Genomic DNA, 23,342 nt, shown 5'->3' on the forward strand with positions numbered 1-23,342 from the left:
TTTTTCTTTACCAATATGGCAACGATACTGACGTATGATCCAAAGGCCAATGTGGTGTCTATGTATGTGTCTGTGACAGAGGCCATATCTTTTGACCATGCTTGAGGGGTCTCACCTTAGGGCTGATGGGCCTTATGTCCACACACACTTTCAATTACAGATATTGCTGAGGTAAGTGAATGAGTCAACTAGGTCTTGTTGAGGGAGTCACCTTTGAATCTGATTACAGCAAGTTTGTAAGACACTGCAGCATCATCTCGGTTCCCCCTGCCATGGCTTCAAGAGTTGACACAGTTCCAGCATAGCAGTCCTTCAAAAAGGCGAGGCAGCAGAAAGCTCCCTAATGGCTTTACGCATTACTCCTCTTCGTCTCTCTCTCTCCCTCACTTTCTTTATGCTGCATTAGAAGGATGAGAGGCCAATGGAGAAAAGGTCAGGGGTAACAAACAGGAGAACGCAGAGGCAATCAGAAGGCACAGTAGCCTCATTCAGCTGCAACATAAAAAACAAGCAGCTTTTACAACACACTGAAGCTGCAGCAAGCTGTGACTCTTCGATCAGAACAACCTCTTCTCTCGGTCTGCACTGCAGTACTTAGCCTATCACTTTATAATCTGCACTCTCACAACAGTCTTCCAGTCCTGGTCTACGTGATGAGACAGTTCCTACTTTGAGCTTATCTGGGAGATAACGGGAAATGGGAGTCAAAATGAAGCAGAAAGTAGAGGATGTATCTTTTTTCCATGCCCTCTTGACAGCTGGATGAAGTAATTTAGAGAAACAACAAACTGGAAGTTGTAACAGATAACATGCACAGACTTGAATGAACTAAGAGTGCTATATAAATAATTGAAAAGTGAAGCATTCAAAGGATTGGGAAAACTGTTCATGGGATTTAAATGAATGCAAAACTAACTTTTACCAACACCTGCAGGAAGCTAAAAGCCAAGAGGTAGCGATTCAAAATGTGGTAGACGCACTAAGCTAATTGGCCTCCACAAAAATGCACAGTGAATGATGTCTTTGTGGTGTTTAATCTGCCATATGCAAAAGAGACCGCTTGGTGAAACAGGAGAGGGGTTGATTGGAGGAGGCAGAGTACAAAATCCCTTTTCCAGGAACATTTTTGGGAACAATTAGCCATGTTTTGATCAGAGGAACCAGGAATTTATTTCTTGGGCAATAGTTTTTGTCTACACTACAGGGGTACTGGGCAAGTACTGGTTTCCAGTCACATCAATAGTAGGACTACGAATGCTTAAGACCCCTTTCACATCTTCCTCATTTGGTCCAGATTTTATGACTTTTCAGTTTGATCTGAACCAAAATTACACATGAAACCTACCCCAGGCCATGTTCCAGACCAAAGACCCAAGCCTTTAAGTTTCGGTTTCGATTCTTAGGTTTTGTCTGTTGTATGCACACATAAAATAAATGAAGATAAACACACAAAGGAAATATAAAAGTACATGTGAGGTGTGGCTAGAAACCCTCAAAAGCTTAACCATGCTCAAGAGATATACTAAAGTTAAGTATAAACAATACAAAAAATCAATACAAATTCAATGTAAAAGTTGGAAATTGCATGTACAAAATAAGTAGAATCATTGTTTAAAAATACAATTGACATAGTTATAAATACAAAGAAGCTGGAATATCTGCCATGTTTAAAGTACAGTTTCTAAAAGTGGCCATATTTTTCCCAATCAAATATTTTTAACAGCAGAGCATTTCTAACTCTTTTTTTTCAAACATCAGAGTTCACAGCAGTAAATTAGAAAGAACAGTGTGACTGCATTATCTTGACACATGCAAAAAAAAAAACTCCCCTGCTCGCCCCTGCTTTCTGTTCACAGTTTTATTTACCTTATCTTAATGGCTCTTCAGATGTAACAAAAGAGCAAAGAAGATGACACTAAACAAACTTTTTATTCCTCGCCTAGTTCCTCAGTACAGTTCCTACTTTATCTTGGGACAAATTAGTGAAAAACTGTTACAAGTTTCCTAGAAAGCTGATTCACAGACCACCCTGGGTACACTTCTGAACCATGGCTTCCCTGTTCTCAGTGGCTAGACTAGTGTTTCAATTTTAGACAATACTGTCACAAAGCCTTTGTTGCTTTAAAAGGGGTCTTTCTAGAGTTGTCCCTTTAATGTGTAATTCCACTTTTCACCTGGATTTCTCACAGATCCCAGTCACTCAATATTCCAAGGTGGGTACGTCAATATAGGTGACTCTGTTGTTCTCACTCTCAGAAACCGGGCTAATGTGATGCTAGCATTGTGGCATTAGAGCTCTGCAGCATTCAACAGCAGGCACTGAAAACAAAAGAGCATCAACTGTCTCAGCAAATATTTTTTGTTCTTCCCTGTGGTGATAAAATCAGCCTTGTGTACAAAATCTTATAGTACTCACAGTTATGAAGACAGAACATCGATAACCAGCTTGCTTATCATTACAAGCCTACTGTTTACACCACTCTTTCTGGGTAATGTAGTCACCCCCATTAACTGTTGTTTTTCACATAAAAGTCAAAACATTACCCTTGCATGTCCTTGGCGATCACTGATGTGACTGTCTGCTTACGCAACCACCACATACTCTCCCACAGAGTAAAAACACAAAGCCTGTGATGGGAGCAGAGAAAGCCTTCTCAGGTTTCTGTTGACACACACAGCAAAATCAGGCTTCTCAAAGCATCACCTCATTTTCCCACCATCATAACACCGCCACAAAGTCTAGCAACAGTGAGATTTGTAGCGCTGTAAGTGCAACACGGTGTGGTCAAACAAAAGAAAACTAAATAATGCAGGCCAGTCAGGCACAAAAAAAAGTTTATCTACTTTAAAATCTCTACAGCAAGCAATGCTTGTCATGGAAGAGGAATGAGGAAGTGATATGAGATTTGTACCTGCAACATTTGAAATCCAAAATCATGCAGGAACTTTTCCCTGACATATGTTAAACAGACAGAGCATCAAAAATACCTATTTTTCCTCTGGCCTGTAGAACTATTTATCCATCTAGATTTATGCAGGGTGCATTGCAGAGTTTTGTATATATTTCAGCCATAGAGATGTCTGCCTTCTCCCTAATATAATGGAAAAAGATGGCACTCAGCTTGTGGTTTTCAAAGTGCCAAAAATACATTTAAACAACTCAAAACAAATGTTTCTTACATCATGACCTGCTTACTCAAGATAATTCACAGACCTTGTTGTGAACAGTCCCACGTAGGAACTACTTTCATTCTGCCGTAGAAAGAAAGTAGCTCATCAGACTTCTAACATATTTTGCTTCCAGTTTGGTTTCTGTTCTTTTCTGTTGCCAGAGTAGTTTAATGAATACAACTGATCTCGACAACAAGTACACAAAAATGAAATATGGGCTTAAAAAACAGCAGAAAATGCAAACCTAAATGTGGCATTAATAAGTGTCTGCACAACAAAGACTGGTTTGAGTCAAGATAACAGTGAATCAGGGGCAAATGAGTTATACCGTGCTGTGGGTCAATAAAGGGAGAGCATCCCTTATCAGGGTGCTGCGACAACACAGGCACACACACAATGTGCTCTCTGCAACACGCTGTTAAAGAGTCCGTACAGCTCATTGTGTTCAGGAAACAGTGACCCCCTATTTACTATCCCAGCCAGCAATTACGACACTACATTCTCACTACCCCCGAGCCCCTGGTCTGTACAAGCAGGGTCATGGGCTGTGGGTGTAATTTCTAAGACAATACCTCGCATCAGACATGGCTATACAGAGGCCATTTTGTGTTTATCAGGCCAATGCCAGAAGCTGTATCTCATTCAAACACACCAAAACACACACACAGATAAATTCTCTGGTGACAGAATTGGGATAAAGGAAGCAGTTACCAAGGTCTGATATGGCCTATAAACAGAAAGATCTTGTATGAAAACATGTAAAGGTGACAATTCATATTGTTGTCCACAAGAACAGAGAACGGTGATAATAAATGACTACATGCTAGTAGCACACTGAGGTCATGCACCAGACGGGAGTCATCCAAATACGACTCTGTCTCCACAGTAAGATGATTAATTCACTGATCGAGCTGTTTTACTGGAAGCACAGGTCTGAGCAGAGAGGGCAAACATTAGCAGGACATGAGCATATTTCCACATAAGATTACACGGGATTTTTCATCAGACACAAAGACAATAATGGTCCAGAATTAACCAGAGAAGCTGTGGCAAAACCAGGGAATATTACCGTATTTATGTTCCAACAGTGACTATAGTCTATTATCAAGCCAAAATGCAAACACTCTCAAGCTTCTAAAAATCTGAGGATTTGCTACTTTTCTCTGTTTTATACCACTGTAAAGTGAATATCTTAATGTTGGTCAGACAAAAAGAGCAATAGCCTATAACTACTTAACCTTGGGCTCTGGGAAACTGAAGGGCACAGCTTCAGTACTTTCTGACATTTTATTTAATTAACAATTAATAAGGCTGGGCAATATGGCTATAAATAATATCAACATTTTTAGGCTATTCTGAAATATACCAATATGTATATCTTGACACTGACAATTTCTCTAAAATAACATACTGTATCTTCTCATTAAGGTCAAACATATGATTATAGTATAAAACATGATACTTTGCTGTAGATTAAACTATACAACAGTGTATAAAGTAGGGCTGGGTGAGATGAATAAAATCATATCACAATATTTTTGAACTTAATACTTTCCAATATTAAGACAGTGTTGTAGGGATGATTATGGGTGCCGTCACAACAAATTAACACCATTAGATTTTTATAAATAATGAGGACAATCTATAGCATTACTGTACCGTCTAGTTTTTTGTCCCTTATTTACCATCCTTTCATAACTCTGCTGCTGTGAGACTGAAAATTTCCCACAGGGATAAATTAAGACTTACCTATATACCCATACCATGAATAAGTGGGTAAAGGGAAATAAAATAACAGAACAGCTAGAGGAGTCTATCAAGTTCAGAAAATCACATAATTTTCCTGTAATGGAGATTTTAAAACCAGCAAAAGACAACACTTATGCCACATCACAATGTAACTACTATAAGACTGTATCTAGTCTCATATCAAGATATCAATATATTGCCCTGTCCTACTTTGAACTTTGCTCCTCTACCAGCAAGACAGCACAGTCCCAACATAGAAGCAAAACTGCATTACTATATTAGACTATTCAAACTATTTATTGAGAAGATTAATCTTTACAGAGAGCTCAGACACTCAGACCACTGTCCCGCTGCTCTCTGTACACACATCAAAGAAGTGCTGAGACATAGAGCCTTGTACTGCAGCAAAAGCTATGGACATCTGATGGTGATGATGATGATGGTAGCGATGATGGTGATGACATGGCAGAAGTCCAGAGCTGAGTTTAGCGTAGTGTGAGCCAGACTTGGCAGGTGCCTTCTGTTCAGTGTCTGAGCAGGATGGATATGTATACACTAACAGAGCGTACAACTGAACAGAATGAACGAATAAATGCATCTACAGTACAGACTAGCCCGTCAGGTATCAACTGTCCTAAAACTGGATATACAGATATAACAAGGCATTTTGACGCAGAGGACTGGCTTATATGTAAGGTAACAGTGTATGTGCTCTTTAACATCCCAGAATGCAAATAAATGACGTAACTTATGACCACATGCACCGATCACACACTAAATACACAGCTGTCACAGCTAATAAACTTCCTAACAGAAGCCTGAGCTGCCATAGTAATGTCCATTGACAGATCTCTGGTACTGGCACAAAGAGGAAACCGCATCAACTTGCCACGTCAATTTAAATGCCCAGGTAATCCACTGTGGTAACATTGCAGGGGGGTTAGTGCGGTGATATAATGTCGAGAACAGGAATATTACGCTATAAGACAAGGTTAAAACTTACAGGTAAGTGAATGAACATGAACTCACCGGCATCATTTTAGCTTCGTACCGCATTTAGCTAACCAACACAGCATGAATCCCCACTGGCAGTTTCGACGAAAGCTGTGGGACTGGCGATCACTTTAATCCTTGAGCCTAAACCCGCGACGGGCAAGGCTACTTTCTCCTGCTTGGGGGTCCCGTTTCTGTATTAAAAACACAACACGTCGTTACTTCACAAATTCAAACAAAATAATCCAAAAAATAAAACACAGTAATGATGTTAATTGTGCCCCGTGTCTCGGACCTGTTGCAACAAATAACAAGGCCTTCACGACAAAAGTTTCCGTTGTAGTTCTGTGAGCATCGCTTGGAACTTTCAAACGGCTCGTCCCGAAAGCGAGGCACTACTAAATAACCGTGGAGTTTTGTGAATAAGCTACAGATAGGACTATATAAAAATATATGCGAGAGTTTTTTAGAGATTTTTCATGTTTTTTGCTCACCCTAAGAACGCGTAGGTAACCAGTCCGAAATCCCGTTGACTGACAGCGTTGCTCGATAGCTCGCAGCCTATCCCAGAGTGACGTAGCGGGAGGAAACTCACTCCACTTTGGAATTCAAGCTCCGCCTCGTTCTGGGACAGTAAACACCCCCAACGGCGAGACGTGAGACTTCGCCCCTTTCCGCTCACTTAGAAGCAAACGAAAACGAATTTCGTCAAAAGTCTACTCCGGGACGACATAATTCAGCTGGACAGTGACATTCATGGCACCGAATTAAACTTCCATTAAAAGTAGGGATCGACCCGAGTTGAATCGGAGAAAAGTAAGAGGTCTCACTCTGCTCGTGTTTGACGAGTTGAAAACTAAGGTTGAAGTGGGTGGAGTTACGGCAGGTAACACTGACACGTTATATTAAAGATTATTTTATGACTTTACAAATAATTAACTAAGATATCTCTGGCGTTTGACCGTTAATTTTGAATGCTACACATCTCATTTACAGTTCCTACCAATCATTCTGTGTCCCTGAAAATATCACATTTTTATGATAGGATAATAGACTTTTTCACGGCTGCCCTATTGATATAAAATAAATGGGTAAACATAGGTGTTACCATTGATAATAATGAAGGTCCAATTATATTTCGTGCAGCAAAGCTTTTCCAGTGAGCCAACATACACAACAGCAGCACCCTGACTCTGACCTGAATACAAAATAGCCTTAATTAGTATCATAAACACTATTTATCCTATTATTTCATGTCAAAATGGCTGCTGTTAAAAAGGTCTATCTTTTGTTGATTCCCAGCAACAAAAGGAGGACAGAAAAGAGTGCAGAGAAACTTAAAATATAAATAAAAGTGCATGGGTTAAAAATTAAGAATAAAATAGAAACTAAATAAGCACAATTAAATCAAAATCTAAAATTACAGGCAGTGGAGTACCAGCAGTGGTGGACAAAGTACTCAACCCCAGTACTTGAGTCAAAGTAGATACTCCTGGTCAAATATTACTCAACTACAAGTGGAAGTTGCTCAGTCAAAATTTTACTTGAGTTAAAGTACTAGAGTTCTTGCTTTTAAAAATACTTAAGTTTTCAAAAGTACATGTTTTTAAAAATACTTAAGTATTCAAAAGTACAAATTACAAAGTACATTTTCTAATATCAGTACATGCTGTATTGTTTTCACGATGCATTTACAGAAGCTTGTAACTCTCTGAAACCATCTAATGATGCACTGACGCTTGTAGAACCACTCTGCTACACAAAGTCTATAGAAACACCTATAAAAACTTCAGCATAGAAATGCAATCAAAAACAAAAAGGTACAGTTATTGTCATTTTCTGATGTAAATGTATTAAAATCACATCATAAGATTAGATTGAAGCCAACTGTAAGGAGTTCTCCAAGTCTGTTAAATAACTGAGATTTCTTTCTGTCTTCAGAGGCAGTATATACATGAATTATGTTGTATTTTTCACCCAGATAAAAACAATCCAACTTTAAAAGCTACCTGGAATAATTAATAATTATAATAACATCTTGAGATTTAATTTTGTCTTTCTCCTGCCATCACCATTACAGCTTTTTGTTTGAATGAAAGAGGGAGAGCTTGCTTGTGCTTGTTACAGAGTGCCTGGATGTATTTCCACTTTTACATCAATCCCATTTGAGAGGAGCGACTGTGATTGGTTTCCTTCTGTGAGGAACACAGCATGCGACCAATTGCATTTTAGAAAAGAGAAAAAACAGCAACAGCTGACTTCAGATGTGCTTAATCAAAAAGTAACAACAACCTTCCTAGAAATGTAGTGGAGTCGAAGTACAATATTTGTCTTTGAAATGTAGTGGAGTGAAAGTAATAAGTTTCCAAAAAAAACAAATACTTAAGTAAAGTACAGATATACAAAAAATGTACTTAAGTACAGTACTCAAGTAGATGTACTTCACTACTGTCCACCACTGAGTACCAGCAACTCATGCTGTACTTCAACCAATTGTGCAATACTATCTCAAACAAAGTGACATAGCCGTGAAATTTATAGCAGCAAAGTCAACAAAGTAAAGTATGTGACAGTTATATGATACTGTCAGGTATTGCCTATAACACTGTACACCAGAATATCATATAATATGATTATCTAAGTGTCTGTATTCACATCAAAATATGATATAGTACATAGTGCAGTAGACAGTATGACATATACTCATACATCAGAAGTGATTTCTCTTTCCATATAGACAATCTTTGAAAAATGGCGCTTCGACTACAATTCCCAGAACTTCCATTCGACGGCGAGCCGGAGGTTCAAACACGCGTTCAGCACATTTTGTGCACGTTGAAGCCTGACTGAGTGTACGCAGCTCACTGTGGTGCAGGTGTTTTGCATAAGGGAGCCTCGCTTTCGCCTTAACAGTGTGCTACACGCTACCTGAAGTCATGGCTGACCAGGTGGCCGCCATGTGTGATCAGCTCATCAAAGCTGTGAATGTGATGATGGACGCAGAAACAAGCCAAATTTACCGACTGGAGGCCCTAAAGGTAGCATCGTTATGGACTGCTAGCTAGTTACCAGTTAGCTGAGCTTGTCATTTATTTGATGTGTTGTGAAAGTAGAGTCAAGTGCATGCGTTGCCGAACAAAAAGTCAGTTTTTATCAATAGGTGTAAGACTAACAGCGTTGCTCATCCCTTTGGTTATTGAACGTTTTGCTAAATGTGCAGTGTTGATGTCCAGATGCTTTAGCTAGCCACCGGTATGCCATGATCATCACCTCACCACAGATACTGTCGGCTCACATTCATTCATTCATAGAAATGGTTCATCGGGACTGCTAATAATCCTGTGAAGGCTTATTAAAGACAGAGCTCAACTTAGGCCAACTTATGTTATGTTTGTAACAGTAGATTTAACCTAGCTTAAATGGCTAGTTGAGAAGTTAGCTTTATGCTATTTAGTTAAGCATTTGTTGTAATGTTGCTAAAGCAGCAGTACATGTATGTGGTAATAACTGGAAATGTGAATTTATGTGTCCGCGATGTAACAAACCCCATTTCCCACAACAGTTTTGTGAGGAGTTTAAAGAGAACAGCTCCTTCTGTGTCCCATGTGGCTTACAATTGGCAGACAAAGCCCAGCCAGCTGTAGTGAGACACTTTGGTTTGCAAATCCTGGAGCACGTCATTAAGTGAGTATAACAATAACCGTCAAAAATTAAATGCAACATATGCGCAAGCTACATATGTGATGGAAAATGTGTTTTTCTCGCAGGTTCAGATGGAACAATATGCAACAACAAGAGAAAGTCCAGTTGAAGGAGTGTGCCATGCAGCTGTTATCAAAGGTAAGTGCGATAACAGGCTGTTAACAACATCTGTCTTATGGTTCAAATTAAACTTAAAGTCTCTTACTGTCACAGCTGTAAACACCGATCTCCCCCCACAGTGTCACACATTCTGACACAACAGACAGACCCTGACTTAAATTACCACTGTCAGAAGAATTAAAACAGTCATTTTGTGCTATAATTCTATAGTGCAATATACTGGTTTACACTGGCACCAGAACTGCATTTATTTATATTGTACATTTCAACCAACCTATATTATTATTTATAATACTCTTGCATCTTAACATGCTCATATATATACCTCATCTTCAGCATTATTGTTTGTTTACACTGTTTGGGTCCATTGTTGTATATATTCATGTTTACATATTTCAAAATTTTTTATTTTCTATTTTTTCTGTATATTATTGTATATTATCACATGATGCCGATATTTTTAAATGCGTAATATTTCTATGTTGGTTTTCTTATGATTTCCTGATGCTTATGTACTCCTATTCCTGAATGGGACCAACCATAATGTAACCCAGTTTTCCCCCTGGGGATCAATAAACTATACCCGATTCCTGTTTTGTGTCTTTTCAGGGCACCCATTCTATCCTGGAGGAGGAGAGCCACATCAAAGATGTCCTGTCACGAATCACCGTGGAAATGATAAAGAGGGAGTGGCCTCAACACTGGCCAGATATGCTGAAAGAGATGGAGGCTCTCACTACCCAGGGAGTGAGTAACTTGTACAGTGCAGGACACTGTGTTAAGTGCATATCAGTCGTTCCCTTTGCCAGCTCGCATTTCATTTGAATAGAATTATGTACCAACTCACATGCAAATAACAAGTACCTGTGCAGGGTTAGTCATAGTCATTTTCATCAGGTCAGTTTGGCCACTTGTAGATATTGTCAACTTTCTGCACCTGTGAACCCAAACAACACCTTTTGCACTTGATGATTTTATTAGTGCAAACTATGTTCTTTTGAGCTAATCTGTCGAAATTGTGTTAAATATAAGTGAATAAAGTCAAACTAAAAGTCTCTTGTGCCTTCCCAAGGAGGCCCAGACAGAGCTGGTGATGCTGATCCTGTTGAGGCTGGCGGAGGATGTGATCACCTTCCAGACGTTGCCCACCCAGCGACGCAGAGACATCCAGCAGACTCTCACCCAAAACATGGAGAGCATCTTCAGTTTCATGATGGCCATTCTGCACGTTAATGTCGAGGACTACCGTAAACTGGTCAGTGGGTTCTTAACTTTTATTTTGTAGAAATAGGATTAAATTTTCAGTAAAATCATGGTTTAACTATTATTACATTCTTATTTGTATTGCTGACTTGTTGTTGTTGTTTTTTTAATGCAGAAAGGGTTACCTGGACATGAACAGCAGGTGAGAAAACATCACTGCTTCTCTGCTTTTAAATGAAACATTTATAAACTTTATTATTTTAATGACTTTGGCGTCACTCTCATCCCTCATTTCCCCCTTTTTATCCTTTGTTTTTCAACACACAGGCCAGAGCTCACTGTCGAGTCGCTGTGGCTACGTTGAATACACTGGCAGGCTACATAGACTGGGTGTCTCTGGTGTACATTACCTCTGGAAACTGCCACTTATTGGAGATGTTGTGTTTGCTGCTGGGTGAACCGGAGCTGCAGCTGGAGGCAGCAGAGTGTTTGCTCATCGCTGTCAGCAGGAAGGTGAGTCACAGGAAAAATGTGGGTTGAAAGACCGTAGTTAAGCCACAACTAGTTTCTATAGAGTAAAATATCTTAAAGTCAGACTTTGATGGAACTTGTTGGAAAGTTAGGCCATGACTCATGGAAAGAAATGGTGCAGATCAAGAGCAGCAGCGCAACCATGTGGCTATTTATAATACACTTGCACTTTATCACCTAGAGGTGTGGAAGAGAAAATGTTTTGCTCTGAATTCCTAAACAAACCTACCAGTTTTGCCATTTTTTCACTATGATTCATACAAATTCTAACAAGTGATCAATAAAGTTTATGCATTGATTATATTGATAGGAGGTGAATTATTTGACATAAAATGGCTCGATTCTTTAATGCATTTTGCAATTGCAACTGCATTTAGGTGACACGTGCAAATATTAACTGACGATTCCTGCAGAATCTGGTGGAAGATCATGGGGATGATGCTATGACTTCCTCGTAATTAAAACAGCTAAAGTCATGAGCCTGGCTGTGAAACGTAGCTAATATTCCCAGACAGGACTCAGGTATTCTCTTGTGGCTTTGGAGGGAGGCCTGAAGGGAGAGTATGCTTAGTTACAAACTAGAAAGTGTTTTGTGAAATTGGCAAGAATAAGCTGTTTTATCATTTGTGTCATTCTGCCACAGGGCAAGTTGGAGGACAGGAAGCCATTTATGCTGCTTTTTGATGATGTGGCCATCCACTATATCCTTTCTGCAGCCCAGTGAGTACAACTGTTGCCCTCCATCAACAATCTTTAAAGGCTTCAGCTGACCAGTGTCGCTGTTATTTAAGTGTTTGTGTCTGATACTGTTACAGGTCAGCAGATGGACTGGCGATATCTAAGAAGTCCACTGAATCACAGTAAGTAATGTGCACATCTGGAGCCCACAGACAGATGTAAAACAGTCATAAAATCAGTTTATTCAGTGCACCTGGCTCTGACTTGTATACCTCTATATATACTGTACCTGTAGAGCAGTGGAGGTGGTGGAGCGGCGTTACATCTTCCTGAAGAGGCTGTGTCAGGTCCTGTGTGCTCTGGGAGGGCAGCTCTGCTCATTAGTGGTGAGTTCATTCCAATTTGTCACGTGAATTCTTTTATCATGATCCACACATGTTATGTACAATCACATAAGCATGTTTTAGAAGTTTAGACTTTCTAATGTCATGTTCTCCCCTCAGGGTTCAGATGTAGAAGTTGAAGTACCTGCAAATCTTAGCAAGTACATGGAGGCTCTTTTAGCCTTTACTACACATTCCAGCCAGGTGAGATTACAGTGTTTTTTGGATGGACTTTCACCTCTAAAATTCTTTTATAAAACTGTATTTGACTCCGTTGCATGTGAGTCCCTCAGCTTTGTCTGATCTCTTGCGACTTCTTTCTCTGCAGTTTTTAAAGTCGTCCACTCTGGCGACTTGGGGGTCTTTGTTCAGACATGAAACTCTTTCGAAGGAAGTGGTTGTTGTGGAGATGAGCATCAAATACCTCAGAGCGTCTATGATCAACCTAGTCAAGGTGAGAAAGTGATGTGCGAGCTACCTTTCCTTGGGCACATGGAAGTCAAACGGGGTGTTAATAAAGGTTTTGTCTGTCTCTCCAGATTGGATTCCCATCTCGACATGATAACCCCAGCTGCGAGTACTCCCGTGTGGACTTTGACAGCGATGAAGACTTCAATTCATTCTTTAATTGTTAGTATTATGGATTCAGCCTCATTTCTCTTTGGATCAATACTCTGTATTTTATCCCTTGATGTTTTTAATGGTGTATGTTTATCCTTAACAGCTTTTCGGGCGCAGCAGGGAGAGGTGGTGAGGATTGCATGTCGTATTGTTCCTCTGGAGGCTTTCCAGATAGCAGCAGAATGGTTAAAATATCAAATTGCCAGCCCTATTGATACTGGGGACACCACGTGTAAGTGTTTTCATCATTCTTGACATATTGTCACACTGTCAGAGAGGAGGATTGATAACTCTCAGATGTCAAAGGTGTCACGATTCTCCAAATTCAGATTTGATTTTTCAGTTTGGACCATATATTGTTAGACTACCAAGTTTTGATTTGTAAAGATCATTGGTTTCATATAACCTGACAACTGTCATTTACATTTTCAAGCTCTTCTTTAAAAAGACAGTCTATGCAGTGTCGTCTTTGAAGTGTCCAGGGAGAATCGCAGATTCTGCCTTTGGCTTTGATTATTAAAACTGAAAGCTAATTTTCACAGATTTTTAGTTTGATATTTAAGTTATTACACCCCTAATAGATGTGTTTTTGTTCTCTGCTGGGGAGGATCTGTCTGTACTTTTGCAATTATTTTAGTTAGTTTCAGTGTAATATAAAAATGCAGCAATGTGGAACTAATTTGGGCTCTGAAAGAGTCCTAATTGGTGAGATTTATGAGAGCAATCTCTGCAGGCCACAGACTCAGATGTAGGGATATGTATATATTAGCAAAATGTGTAAATTATGTTTCGTTTACATGTTGATGGTTATCAGTTTTTATGTGCAGTGAATTAACTTGACTTCTCTTTCTGCATCTCGCTAGCTAAGACCGCTGAGGGCCTGTGCTCCCTCTTGTCTCCATCAGTGGTCCAGTGGGATGCAATGACCGTCTTCATGGAGTGTATGGTCGCACAGATCTTTAAAAATCTGGAGGAAGAGGTAACAGGAGCACTTTAAATTAACAGAGCAGAATTTCAACTGGAAAAATAATGTTTGAATATAACAATATGAAAGTTTTCCCCCTCCCTCCTTCTGCTTCTCGCTGTGTAGAAGTTGCCCATCGATCAGAGCATGGAGCTGCTGCAGGCTGTGCTGAATTACGAAACCAAAGACCCGCTCATCCTGTCCTGTGTGCTCACCAACGTCTCTGCCCTCTTCCCGTTTGTCATACGAAGACAGCACTTCCTGCCACCAGTCCTCTACAAGGTCAGCTGAGTTGTCATTGGTTGGCTGGTAATAATTAGTGTAGTACTTATAATTAATACTGATCTTACAGTATTGTATTCTTCTGTTCCTACAGCTGTTTAAAGCCATCACATTTGAGGTTGGTCAGGAAAAGGTGAGTTGCCTTCACAGAACCAAATATCAGCACTTTTCCCTCATCATTCATGTCCAAGAGCAAAAAATGTATTCTTCAACTGACGTCGTCGTCTTTGACTTCAGGCACCTCGGACCCGAGCTGTAAAGAACGTGAGGAGGCATGCGTGTTCTTCCATCATCAAAATTTGCCGGGATTACCCACAGTTCATCTTGGTAAATGCTCTTGTTTCCCCGTTAAAGTAAAACAACATTACATTGATTATACTTTCTCTTCTAGTTGATGGATTTGATTCACAAAATGTTTACCTGACCAACTGTACTGATGAACAGGTGTGAGAAACTGCTTGTCATCGTCACATCATTTATTTTTTTTCTCCACAGCCTTGTTTTGACATGTTTTATAGTCACGTGAAGAAGCTGTTCTCGAGCGACGCCACGCTGACTCACATGGAGAAATGTTCACTGATGGAAGCCCTGGTGCTCATCAGCAACCAGTTCAAAGACTTCGCAAAGCAGAAGGCTTTTCTAGATGAACTGATGGCCTCAGTAGTTGCAGATTGGACTTCGGACGAGATGAGGCAGTGCGTTTGAATTCTTTCAGTGTCCCTCAAATTGTACGTGGCGTATTTTATCTATTGTATCTCTTATTTTATCTGTTCTTTATGTTTCAGTGTGCTGTGGGACCCTGTTGTCTTTCTGTCCTTTGTTGGAGCTGATCAGGTGGTCACAGAGCAAAATAAAGATACAGACACAACAGGACTTAATAGGGGGCGGGTAAGTGTAAAGTTGTAAACTGAGTTAGTCAAGACAGAATACTGTAGTCCTTTAGTCCTTAATGCTCACATACTGCTTATTTTACTCATTCCACCTTCATGAGTAGATGGGATCTTGAGTAGAATTTTCTCTGATCTAGTGCTATAGCTTCTGGCATAGCACACTAACATTTGTCAGAACTAATTTATTAATAATGGAATAATTAATTAGCACTAAACAGAAGGGACAGCTGAGGCTGATGAGAGAATAATTAGATTTGCAGGTATATCTTCAGAAAACAAAGTATTGGACAAATTAGTAGTTTTACCTGATGATGACATGAATGAAATTTCATGTCCATCCATCAAATAGTTGTTGATTTATTTCTGTGCCGCTAGCACGGCCCAAAACCTCCTGCTCTCGGCTTTAACAATGTGAAACTTGTTTAACTGTTCATTCCTTCTCTTGTGACTGTCCTCCAGTTGAGTTTCTGTTTGTACGCCATGTTGGGGGTGGTGAAGCGGGCACGTTGGCCTGCAGACCTGGAGGAAGCCAAAGCTGGTGGCTTTGTGGTGGGTTACAGCCCCACTGGAGCACCCATCTACAGAAACCCCTGCACTGCACAGTTTCTGCTCCTGCTGCCCAACCTGCTTGCTGTGATCAGGTATGATTGACACTTGTATTGCTTTAAAAAAAAAAAAAAACTTTTTGCCACATTACACATAGTATAGACACGGATCTCAAGGTGGGACATGTTTGTCATGTAAAGGGGTCATAGGTGTGCTTGACAGCGTCGCAATAATGACATGTGCTATTACACTGATCCAGTCTCTTTTGTCCATTCTTCACTGCAGGACTCAAAATAGTCTCTTCACACCAGAGAACAGGGCTCGTCTGAGTGAGACCTTCTCCAGGGCCCACGAGGTGATGGATGCAGAGAAAAATGTGGTTCTTGGTAAGTGGAGCTTTTTGCCCCCGTGTGGTGATAATGATAATGATAAGCCATCATCTGAAAAGACTGTGCTTAAACCTTGTCCAATACTTGCTTTCTCCAGGTCTGTCTCAGCCTCTTCTGGATATTTATGACTCTCCTGTGTATAGAACCAGCCTAGAGCGCATGCAGGGATTTTTCACCACATTGTATGACAACTGGTGAGAGTTGCAGCAGTTGCAGTTTTCCCCAAGACTTTGATTTGTATTGTTTATACCTTACACACTGTCGGAGACTAAGCCACCTCTGTACTTCTGTTCTCTTTGCCTCTGTAGCTTCCACGTCCTGGGAAATGCAGGTCTGTCCCTGCAGCAGGAGTTCTACACCATCGAGAGGTTGGCTGAAGAAATAGCTGGCTCGGCTTTTGGCTCTCTTGACCACGTGCCTGACCACAGACTTCGGCCGATGATTCATATCCTCATTTGCTTTTGCTTCATTTGTTGCACCAGTTTTTTCCTATTGCTGTGGTTTTGTCGTTGTCTTGGTGACACACATTTGGCTACAAGGTCTTTTTCCAACGCTCGTTTATATGGCTGTTATTCTACACAGAGAAAGATGAGCGCTTGATTTAATTTAACATGGAATTTCCTTAGCGAGTGCTACGTGTGTTTCTGAGGCAGCTGGTGCTATCGTGTCCTCAGGACTACTACGACAGTCTACTCTGCCCCCTGCTGGGCCCTTTGTTTGCCTACATGCTGCAGGTCAGGGTCTTCACACTCCCACTCCTATATATCATTAATCTCACCATTAGATGTGCTTTATTCATTCCAGCACAGTTGTCAGTGTTGTCAGATCTCACTGCTTTGCTCCTGTTTCATACTGCAGAGACTCAACGTCAAGTGGCAGGTCATCAATCAGAGGACCTCTGTCAAGTAAGTTGTGGTGTGGTGTTAGTATCTGTGTGTGTATGTGGTTTTGTGTATATATCATTTGAATTCTGCTTATAAATTACAAGAGTGAAACAGAGGAAGCAGGAAGTTGGGTATTTTTTAAAATCCCAGGTAGTTCCCTTAAGTCCCTGGTTGGCAAGGCTGTGACTGAAGATCAGATTTAAACATGAATGCTCAAAATACACATCAAAATTTACACAATAATGACAGTGTTTGAAACAAAGAGATTTAAGTTGTTTTTGCAGCCAGCAAATTCTCAGAAAAACAGCAAGTGTCTTGGCTTCTTCTGAACATGTTATGTTTTACCTGCCTGTAAAACTAAACTCTATTCTAAATATTTCATTCCCTTGATATATGTGATATATGTTTTACATGATTGATTTATTTTACTTTAGCAACATTAAGTATCAGTATTATTTATAGAGACCATTCTACATTTAGCTCCCTGTTTTTTTTTATTTGTTTGTGTGTTATTGTGTATTTATGGACAACAAACTGCTCCAACAAGTTGCCCCTAGTGGGATTAATAGTTAAATTGAATTGTTTTTTGTTAAGATGAAGAACAAGAGATCATTCAAATGTACCTTAATATAAAAGAAAAGATATTTTAAACATAATTCCTTTGAAAAAAAAAAAGAGCACAGAAAAGAGCTAATCTAAAATTAAATAAAGTCTCTAATTGTTATACTGTAGTTTCAGTCTTTGATAGCTCACCGTATCTAAGCTACAAATTGGATATGTGTGCTCACTGGCAATCTGTGTGTTGTGTTTCTAGTGGTGAGGATGAGGAGGAGGTGGTGTGCCAGGAGAGCCAGGTGACGCAGGAGATGTTGGAGGAGCAGCTGGTGCGCCTGCTCACCAGGGAGGTGCTGGATCTCCTCTGTAAGTTTCAGCATCTTGGTGCATCTAACCGCTCCCAATTTAATTTCTTTATAAGTATAGCAAAAAATGAAATATAAATACAAGTAAAATATAATCTGACAGCATATAAAGGTGAGGTAAAACATCAGATTACTGCACACTTGGTTTAAAGAAAAATGTATTTAATCATGTTGCTTTAAACAAGTTATTTTGAAACAAGCTGGAGTTGAAGGTTTGACAGTGAAATAAGTGTGCCACCATCGCACTGAGTACTGTGTCCCAGCGACTTTGCATTTGCTGGCACAAGTATTGATTTAAAAATAAAAGCTATTGCAAAAGTGAGTTATTTTTATTACATGGATGTTATAGTTGTTTTATGATGGCAATATAATGTCCCTGTCGAAACTCACTGTAAAGCAAAGCGTGAAGGGAACCTCAGGGCTCATTCATTAATACTGCTAATGCACTTCAGTCATGTGGTAAAGTTGTGTTTCTGCCAGCTACACGAGCTAAAAATGGTTTCCGAACGCATTAGGAAAGTGCAAATATCAGCCATAATTCCTGGATAGAGCCGAGACTCTACATATTGATAAGACTGCGTTCCCTTCAGCAGGGTTTGCCTTGGGGGACCAACAGCTTCTTGCTGGGTTTATCCCAAAAAAAGGGTGGACGGAGCTCTGATGAAACAGATATTTTTGCCAAAATTAGCAACTCGGTTGGTTGTTGAAAATGTTTATGTTAAAGTGGAAATAGATAATTGATTGCACAGTGTACTGGCAACAGAATGAGACCATCCATTTTTATTAGATTGGTTCCCATAAGTCTGCCAGTGGGCATGATTTTTCCCTAAAGAAGATTGTCTCCATTATAGACCAAATTAATGAACAAATTCATGCTTTTTTCTTCTAATGATTCTTCAACAGCTACAATATTATGAACAAAACTCTGCATTCAGTGTCTGATGTATACAGATACAGAGGCCACAAACGTGATGGAGATTAAAGGTGTCTGATTCAGTCTTTTAGCTGCTTACCAAGACATAATGTGTTTGTCAGGTTTAAAATGTTTTACTTTAACAGTGAACTCCCAAGCTAAGATAGACAAATGTTTTTGTGAATGTGCTAAAAAATGAGATGTGGTGTTTTTTTTAGGATACAGGACACAACTGCCAACTGCCTGAAGGATAATACTTCTCTTCTTCCTTCTCTTCCAGCTGTGAGCTGTATTTCCAGAAAAGTGCCTGAACCAGCAGCAAATAAGGAGGAAATAGAGGGTAAAAAAAAATTGAATCAATAGATAGATTTTCTTTGTTGTTATTCTGACAAGCGTCTCATGGTTTTGCTTGAAATGTGCTCTCGTAGAGGAAGACATGATGATGGATTCAGTGCAAACGGCGGCTCCTGCCCAGCCCACAGAGGAGCTGACTGAGCTGGGAAAATGCCTGATGAAACACGAGGTCAGCCTTAAACGCATCATGTAACATTCAGAGGACAGCATTGTCACTAAATACTGTATTTAAATTATTGTTTTGTTGTTGCTCATCGTTTCTCCTGTCACTTCAACCAGAACATCTACATGACCCTGCTGACCCTCTCCTACACCTCACTGTCGTGGAAAGACACCACAAACTGTCACCGCACGGCTTCTATGGTCTGCTGGAACCTTCTGCGACAGGTAGCGCACTCAGTACAGCTCATGTACAGTATCATACTTAGATGTATATTCTGCATTACCTTTGTTGTTCACAAGTCCCATGAAAAGAGCAAAACTAATACTGCATTAGTCTGTGTCTTTCTGAGTTCCCTACCCTGTCTGTGGCTCTCAGCACAAAGCCTAATTGTTACTCCTGAAGACATAAATCTTTAAAGGCAGGACACAAGTATATACTTACATTTCAAAAGAGCTTAATTTCCTGAAACAGCTGGGCCCTGTAGGTGTTAATAACTGTTATTCAAACAAGAGTAAATAGTGCACTCGTTGGAGACTGTTTTCAGTCTCCACTTTGGTGTTTCAGCAGCAGGACGTGTATGAGGGATCGACGCAAAATAAACTACAGTACTAGTGAAGGAACATCCTTGTTCAGTACTAACAGTGTGGCTCATAGATGTGTTTCAAATACTTGTTAGTAGGAACAATTCATTGTATGTTTTGGTATTTTTTAATGTAGTTTGTTGACAGTACAAAAGTATAAATAATCACCAGACTGAAAGTACCTTCTAGTTTCTGTGCATTTATTTTGAACATTTTATTGAAGTATTTGGATCAAAGTGAAGTAATGCACTTAATGAGGTTTTTGTGACACATGTGCTACTGTGAAATTAGTTAGATTTATTCTGCAGCATGTGGTGATTGCTGGTTTAAAAAAACAAAAAACAAAAAAAGCTTCTTAAATTTCTACGTTTCTAAAGTTTTCCTCCCACATCCACTTTATGCCTCTCCAGGTCGTAGGGGGTAATCTCCTTCCCGAGGCGGTCACATGGTTTTATACCAGTGTTCTCAGGGGCCTTCAGGTTCATGGGCAGCATGAGGTCTGCAACTCCACCCTCTCTCAGCTGGCTATGCTCATCTATGAAAACCTGGTGAGGCTGATGGCGATAATCTTTCTGATATGTGTGTTTTGTTTCTGCTTTTGTTTGGGCCATTTTTGCTCTAAGAGTTAAAGCTATAATATGTAACATTTATGCATCAAGTTATATATTTTGTTGAGTTTTGTACTTTCATTATCCCAAATGTTTCCAACAGTGATTAAAATCCAGAGAAATCTGTAGTTTATTCCAGGTAACGGTGTGTTTGCTAGCTGCCATAACCTCACAAAAGTAGTAAATAAGAAAATCAGTGAACGGGCCTAACATAATGTAAATAAAACTTAATACATTACCTTGTCAATGAACATGAGATCCTACACTACTTCTAAAGTAAATGTTTTGTTTATAAAATGTCAGAAAATTATTATAACCTTTTGTTTAATCAGATCTAGTCACATTGAGATCAAGGTCTCGTATTCAAGAGAGACCTGTGTACATAAGTGTATCAATAAAACAACCAATTTAAAATGTACTATATCAGTCCTGATAATTATAATTATAATAATACTCTAATAGTAATGCAGTAAGCATTAAACTAATAAATAAATAGGTACCTAAAAATCGTAAAAATATAAAAATAAATTAAATGCAATAATAAGTCAATGACAGCTAAAATCAATCAGGATTTTGACTAATTTTCTGAACTGACACATTGAACACCAGAATATCAAGCTTCAAAACACACAGCAATTCATGTGAGTGGGTTTTAAGTCACCAGCCAAGAAGTGATGTCAAACATGAGGGAAATGAGCCCTTTATTAATGGAACCTTAATAGAAAGAGAAGGCTAGTCTGCCTTTTGATAAATAATACAGTGATGAGAACAATAGATGGGAAAATTGCCCAAAGATGACATCTTAAGATTTAGTTTATTATCTATGTTACAGTCCAAAACCCAAACATGTGTTTACTATAGTAAGTTTGTGAAGCTGGAATCAGAAAATAAAACAAATAAAATGATTAAAAGTACATTCTGATTAATTAAATAACAATCCACTAATTGTTTCGGCTCTACAGTCACATTGCTCTGTGGTAAAGCAAATTTTCCATTCATGTGGAGATGCATCCTGAGATTGCATCGTTTTTAATCTCTTGTTTGTGCATACACCTGTCCGTCCATCTGTCTCAGCGGCCTCGCTACATGGAGCTGAGAGCGGTGATGACCCAGATCCCAAACATCAGCGTGGAGGCTCTGGACCAGTATGATCACAGGCTCATGGATCCCAATGCCCAGAAGGTTGGAGACAAGAAGAGGAAAGACCAGTTCAAGAAGCTCATCGCAGGAACTGTTGGGGTAATGCCACATTTCACCACTAGAGAGCAGTGCTCCTCTATCGTATCGCACTGCAGACAGCTCATCAGAAGTGACCAGAGACACTGGCCTAATAGTGCAAGTCATTACTCAGCAGTGTGATTCTGGCTGTGCTGTAAATCTTCTGTGCTCGGCAGCAAAAAAAAAAAAAATGTGCAGCAGCTCAACAGAGCTGTACGATCTAATGAAATTCTTTGTGGTAGACCTTTGGACGGCTCTGTTTAACCTCTCCTCTCTCTGTCCCCTGCCAACAGAAAGCTCTGTGCCAGCAGTTCAGGAAGGAGGTTCATATCCGGAATCTTCCATCGCTCTTTAAAAAGCCGAAGCCAGACAAGGATGTACAGAACAGTGAAGCATTGGGCCTGGAAGCTCTCTTCTCCCCAGGGAATAACACCCTGTAGAACACATACTGTAGTTATAATGGACTTCATACCGACTGAAGACGGAGTTCTGTGTACTAACCAGGGTTTCCCTCGCCATCCTCCTGCTGCTATAGTGCGGCGCTCCCTAACATAACTGTCAACACTACTGTTTTCAATACTTTATTTTAACCCTAACAGCAACACTCACACTCATTAGTAATATCTTTCACCTTTTCTTTTGTACAGGTGGGTATCATGCAATAGATGCTTTTTAAATCCCGTTACACATTTCTTTTCAATATTCCCTGATGCATACCAATAAAGGAGGTATGGAAACACAGATTTCAGATTAAAGAATAGTCTGTCTGTGTCAGACTGTGTTAAAGGCATAGGTTGGAATATTAAATATCGGGCTGTATTAAAGATTTATCAGTAGTCGGTCTATTAGCTGTAGTAGATGCCAGTCGGCATGCCACCCGTTAGAAGCAGAGACGAGTGCCAGCACAAAGCTAAGCCACGTACTGCTGCGGACAGGGTTGGCAACAAAAGCTATTAACCCACTTAAAAAAGGTCCTTTAAAAAAAATAAACATCAGTTTAAGTGTACGCTACATTTAGAATATTTTCACCACTTTACCGTGCTGTCAGGCAGCCTTTTCCACCAGGAAGCTGCCATATAAGTGAAATATCGCTCCCTCTATGCCAACAAAATTCCATAGGTGAAAGCACTTCTTTTACCTCACAGAGCACGGTGTTTCTACTGCTGCCTCAGTCTCTTTACTTGTGTTATTGTGCGACTTGACTCTGAGCTATGCTTCTAAAACAACAAAGTCACGCCATAACACAAACTAACAGATCGAGGCCGTGCCGGACAAGCAGCTCCTGTGTTCTGCAAGGTAACATTACTGAATTTGCCTGTGGAGTTTGGTTGGTTTGGAGAGAGCAATGTTTGGGTTATATAATGGCTATTTCCTGTCAGAAAAGGCTGTCTAATTGCAAGGTAAAGCGTTGAAAATATTTTAAATATGACGTACACTGAAACTGATTTTTGGAAGAGGCTAAAATGCCTTTTGTTGGTT

The 23,342-nt window shown here is 39.8% G+C and overlaps 2 protein-coding genes across 8 annotated transcripts in view; one reads left to right on the plus strand and one right to left on the minus strand.

Moving 5' to 3' along the window:
- Nucleotides 1-6,554, minus strand: part of tp53bp2a (tumor protein p53 binding protein, 2a) — a 36,325-nt gene extending 29,771 nt beyond the window's left edge. For 5 of the 7 annotated variants that reach the window (XM_084735184.1, XM_084735183.1, XM_084735179.1 and 2 more), the window contains exons 1-2: nt 6,408-6,554; nt 5,950-6,107 (exon numbers count right to left, since the gene is read on the minus strand). In XM_084735184.1, coding sequence (XP_084591310.1) covers nt 5,950-5,976 — 27 coding nt within the window. In that variant the 5' untranslated portion in view covers nt 5,977-6,107; nt 6,408-6,554. Of the gene's footprint in view, nt 1-211; nt 398-5,949; nt 6,108-6,208; nt 6,227-6,407 lie in introns of those variants that run through there. The other 2 variants (XM_084735181.1, XM_084735180.1) reach the window with 2 other exon arrangements.
- A 2,174-nt stretch (nt 6,555-8,728) lies between these two features.
- xpo5 (exportin 5) lies at nt 8,729-22,925 on the plus strand. The gene is made up of 33 exons (XM_084735966.1): nt 8,729-8,951; nt 9,476-9,597; nt 9,681-9,753; nt 10,345-10,482; nt 10,808-10,990; nt 11,114-11,140; nt 11,266-11,451; nt 12,113-12,189; nt 12,285-12,329; nt 12,443-12,533; nt 12,651-12,734; nt 12,859-12,984; nt 13,070-13,160; nt 13,255-13,383; nt 14,015-14,130; nt 14,242-14,397; nt 14,492-14,530; nt 14,635-14,724; nt 14,893-15,092; nt 15,183-15,285; nt 15,747-15,928; nt 16,119-16,219; nt 16,320-16,416; nt 16,531-16,666; nt 16,858-16,956; nt 17,081-17,127; nt 17,921-18,027; nt 19,220-19,279; nt 19,368-19,462; nt 19,573-19,680; nt 20,448-20,585; nt 21,720-21,884; nt 22,157-22,925. The coding sequence occupies exons 1-33, from the start codon at nt 8,850-8,852 to the stop codon at nt 22,301-22,303; spliced, it is 3,660 nt and encodes a 1,219-aa protein (XP_084592092.1). The 5' UTR covers nt 8,729-8,849; the 3' UTR covers nt 22,304-22,925.
- The last annotated feature ends 417 nt before the right edge of the window (nt 22,926-23,342 follow it).

Source organism: Lutjanus erythropterus, chromosome 14, assembly GCF_056507025.1.
Source record: "Lutjanus erythropterus isolate fLutEry1 chromosome 14, fLutEry1.hap2, whole genome shotgun sequence".
NCBI lineage: Eukaryota > Metazoa > Chordata > Actinopteri > Lutjaniformes > Lutjanidae > Lutjanus > Lutjanus erythropterus.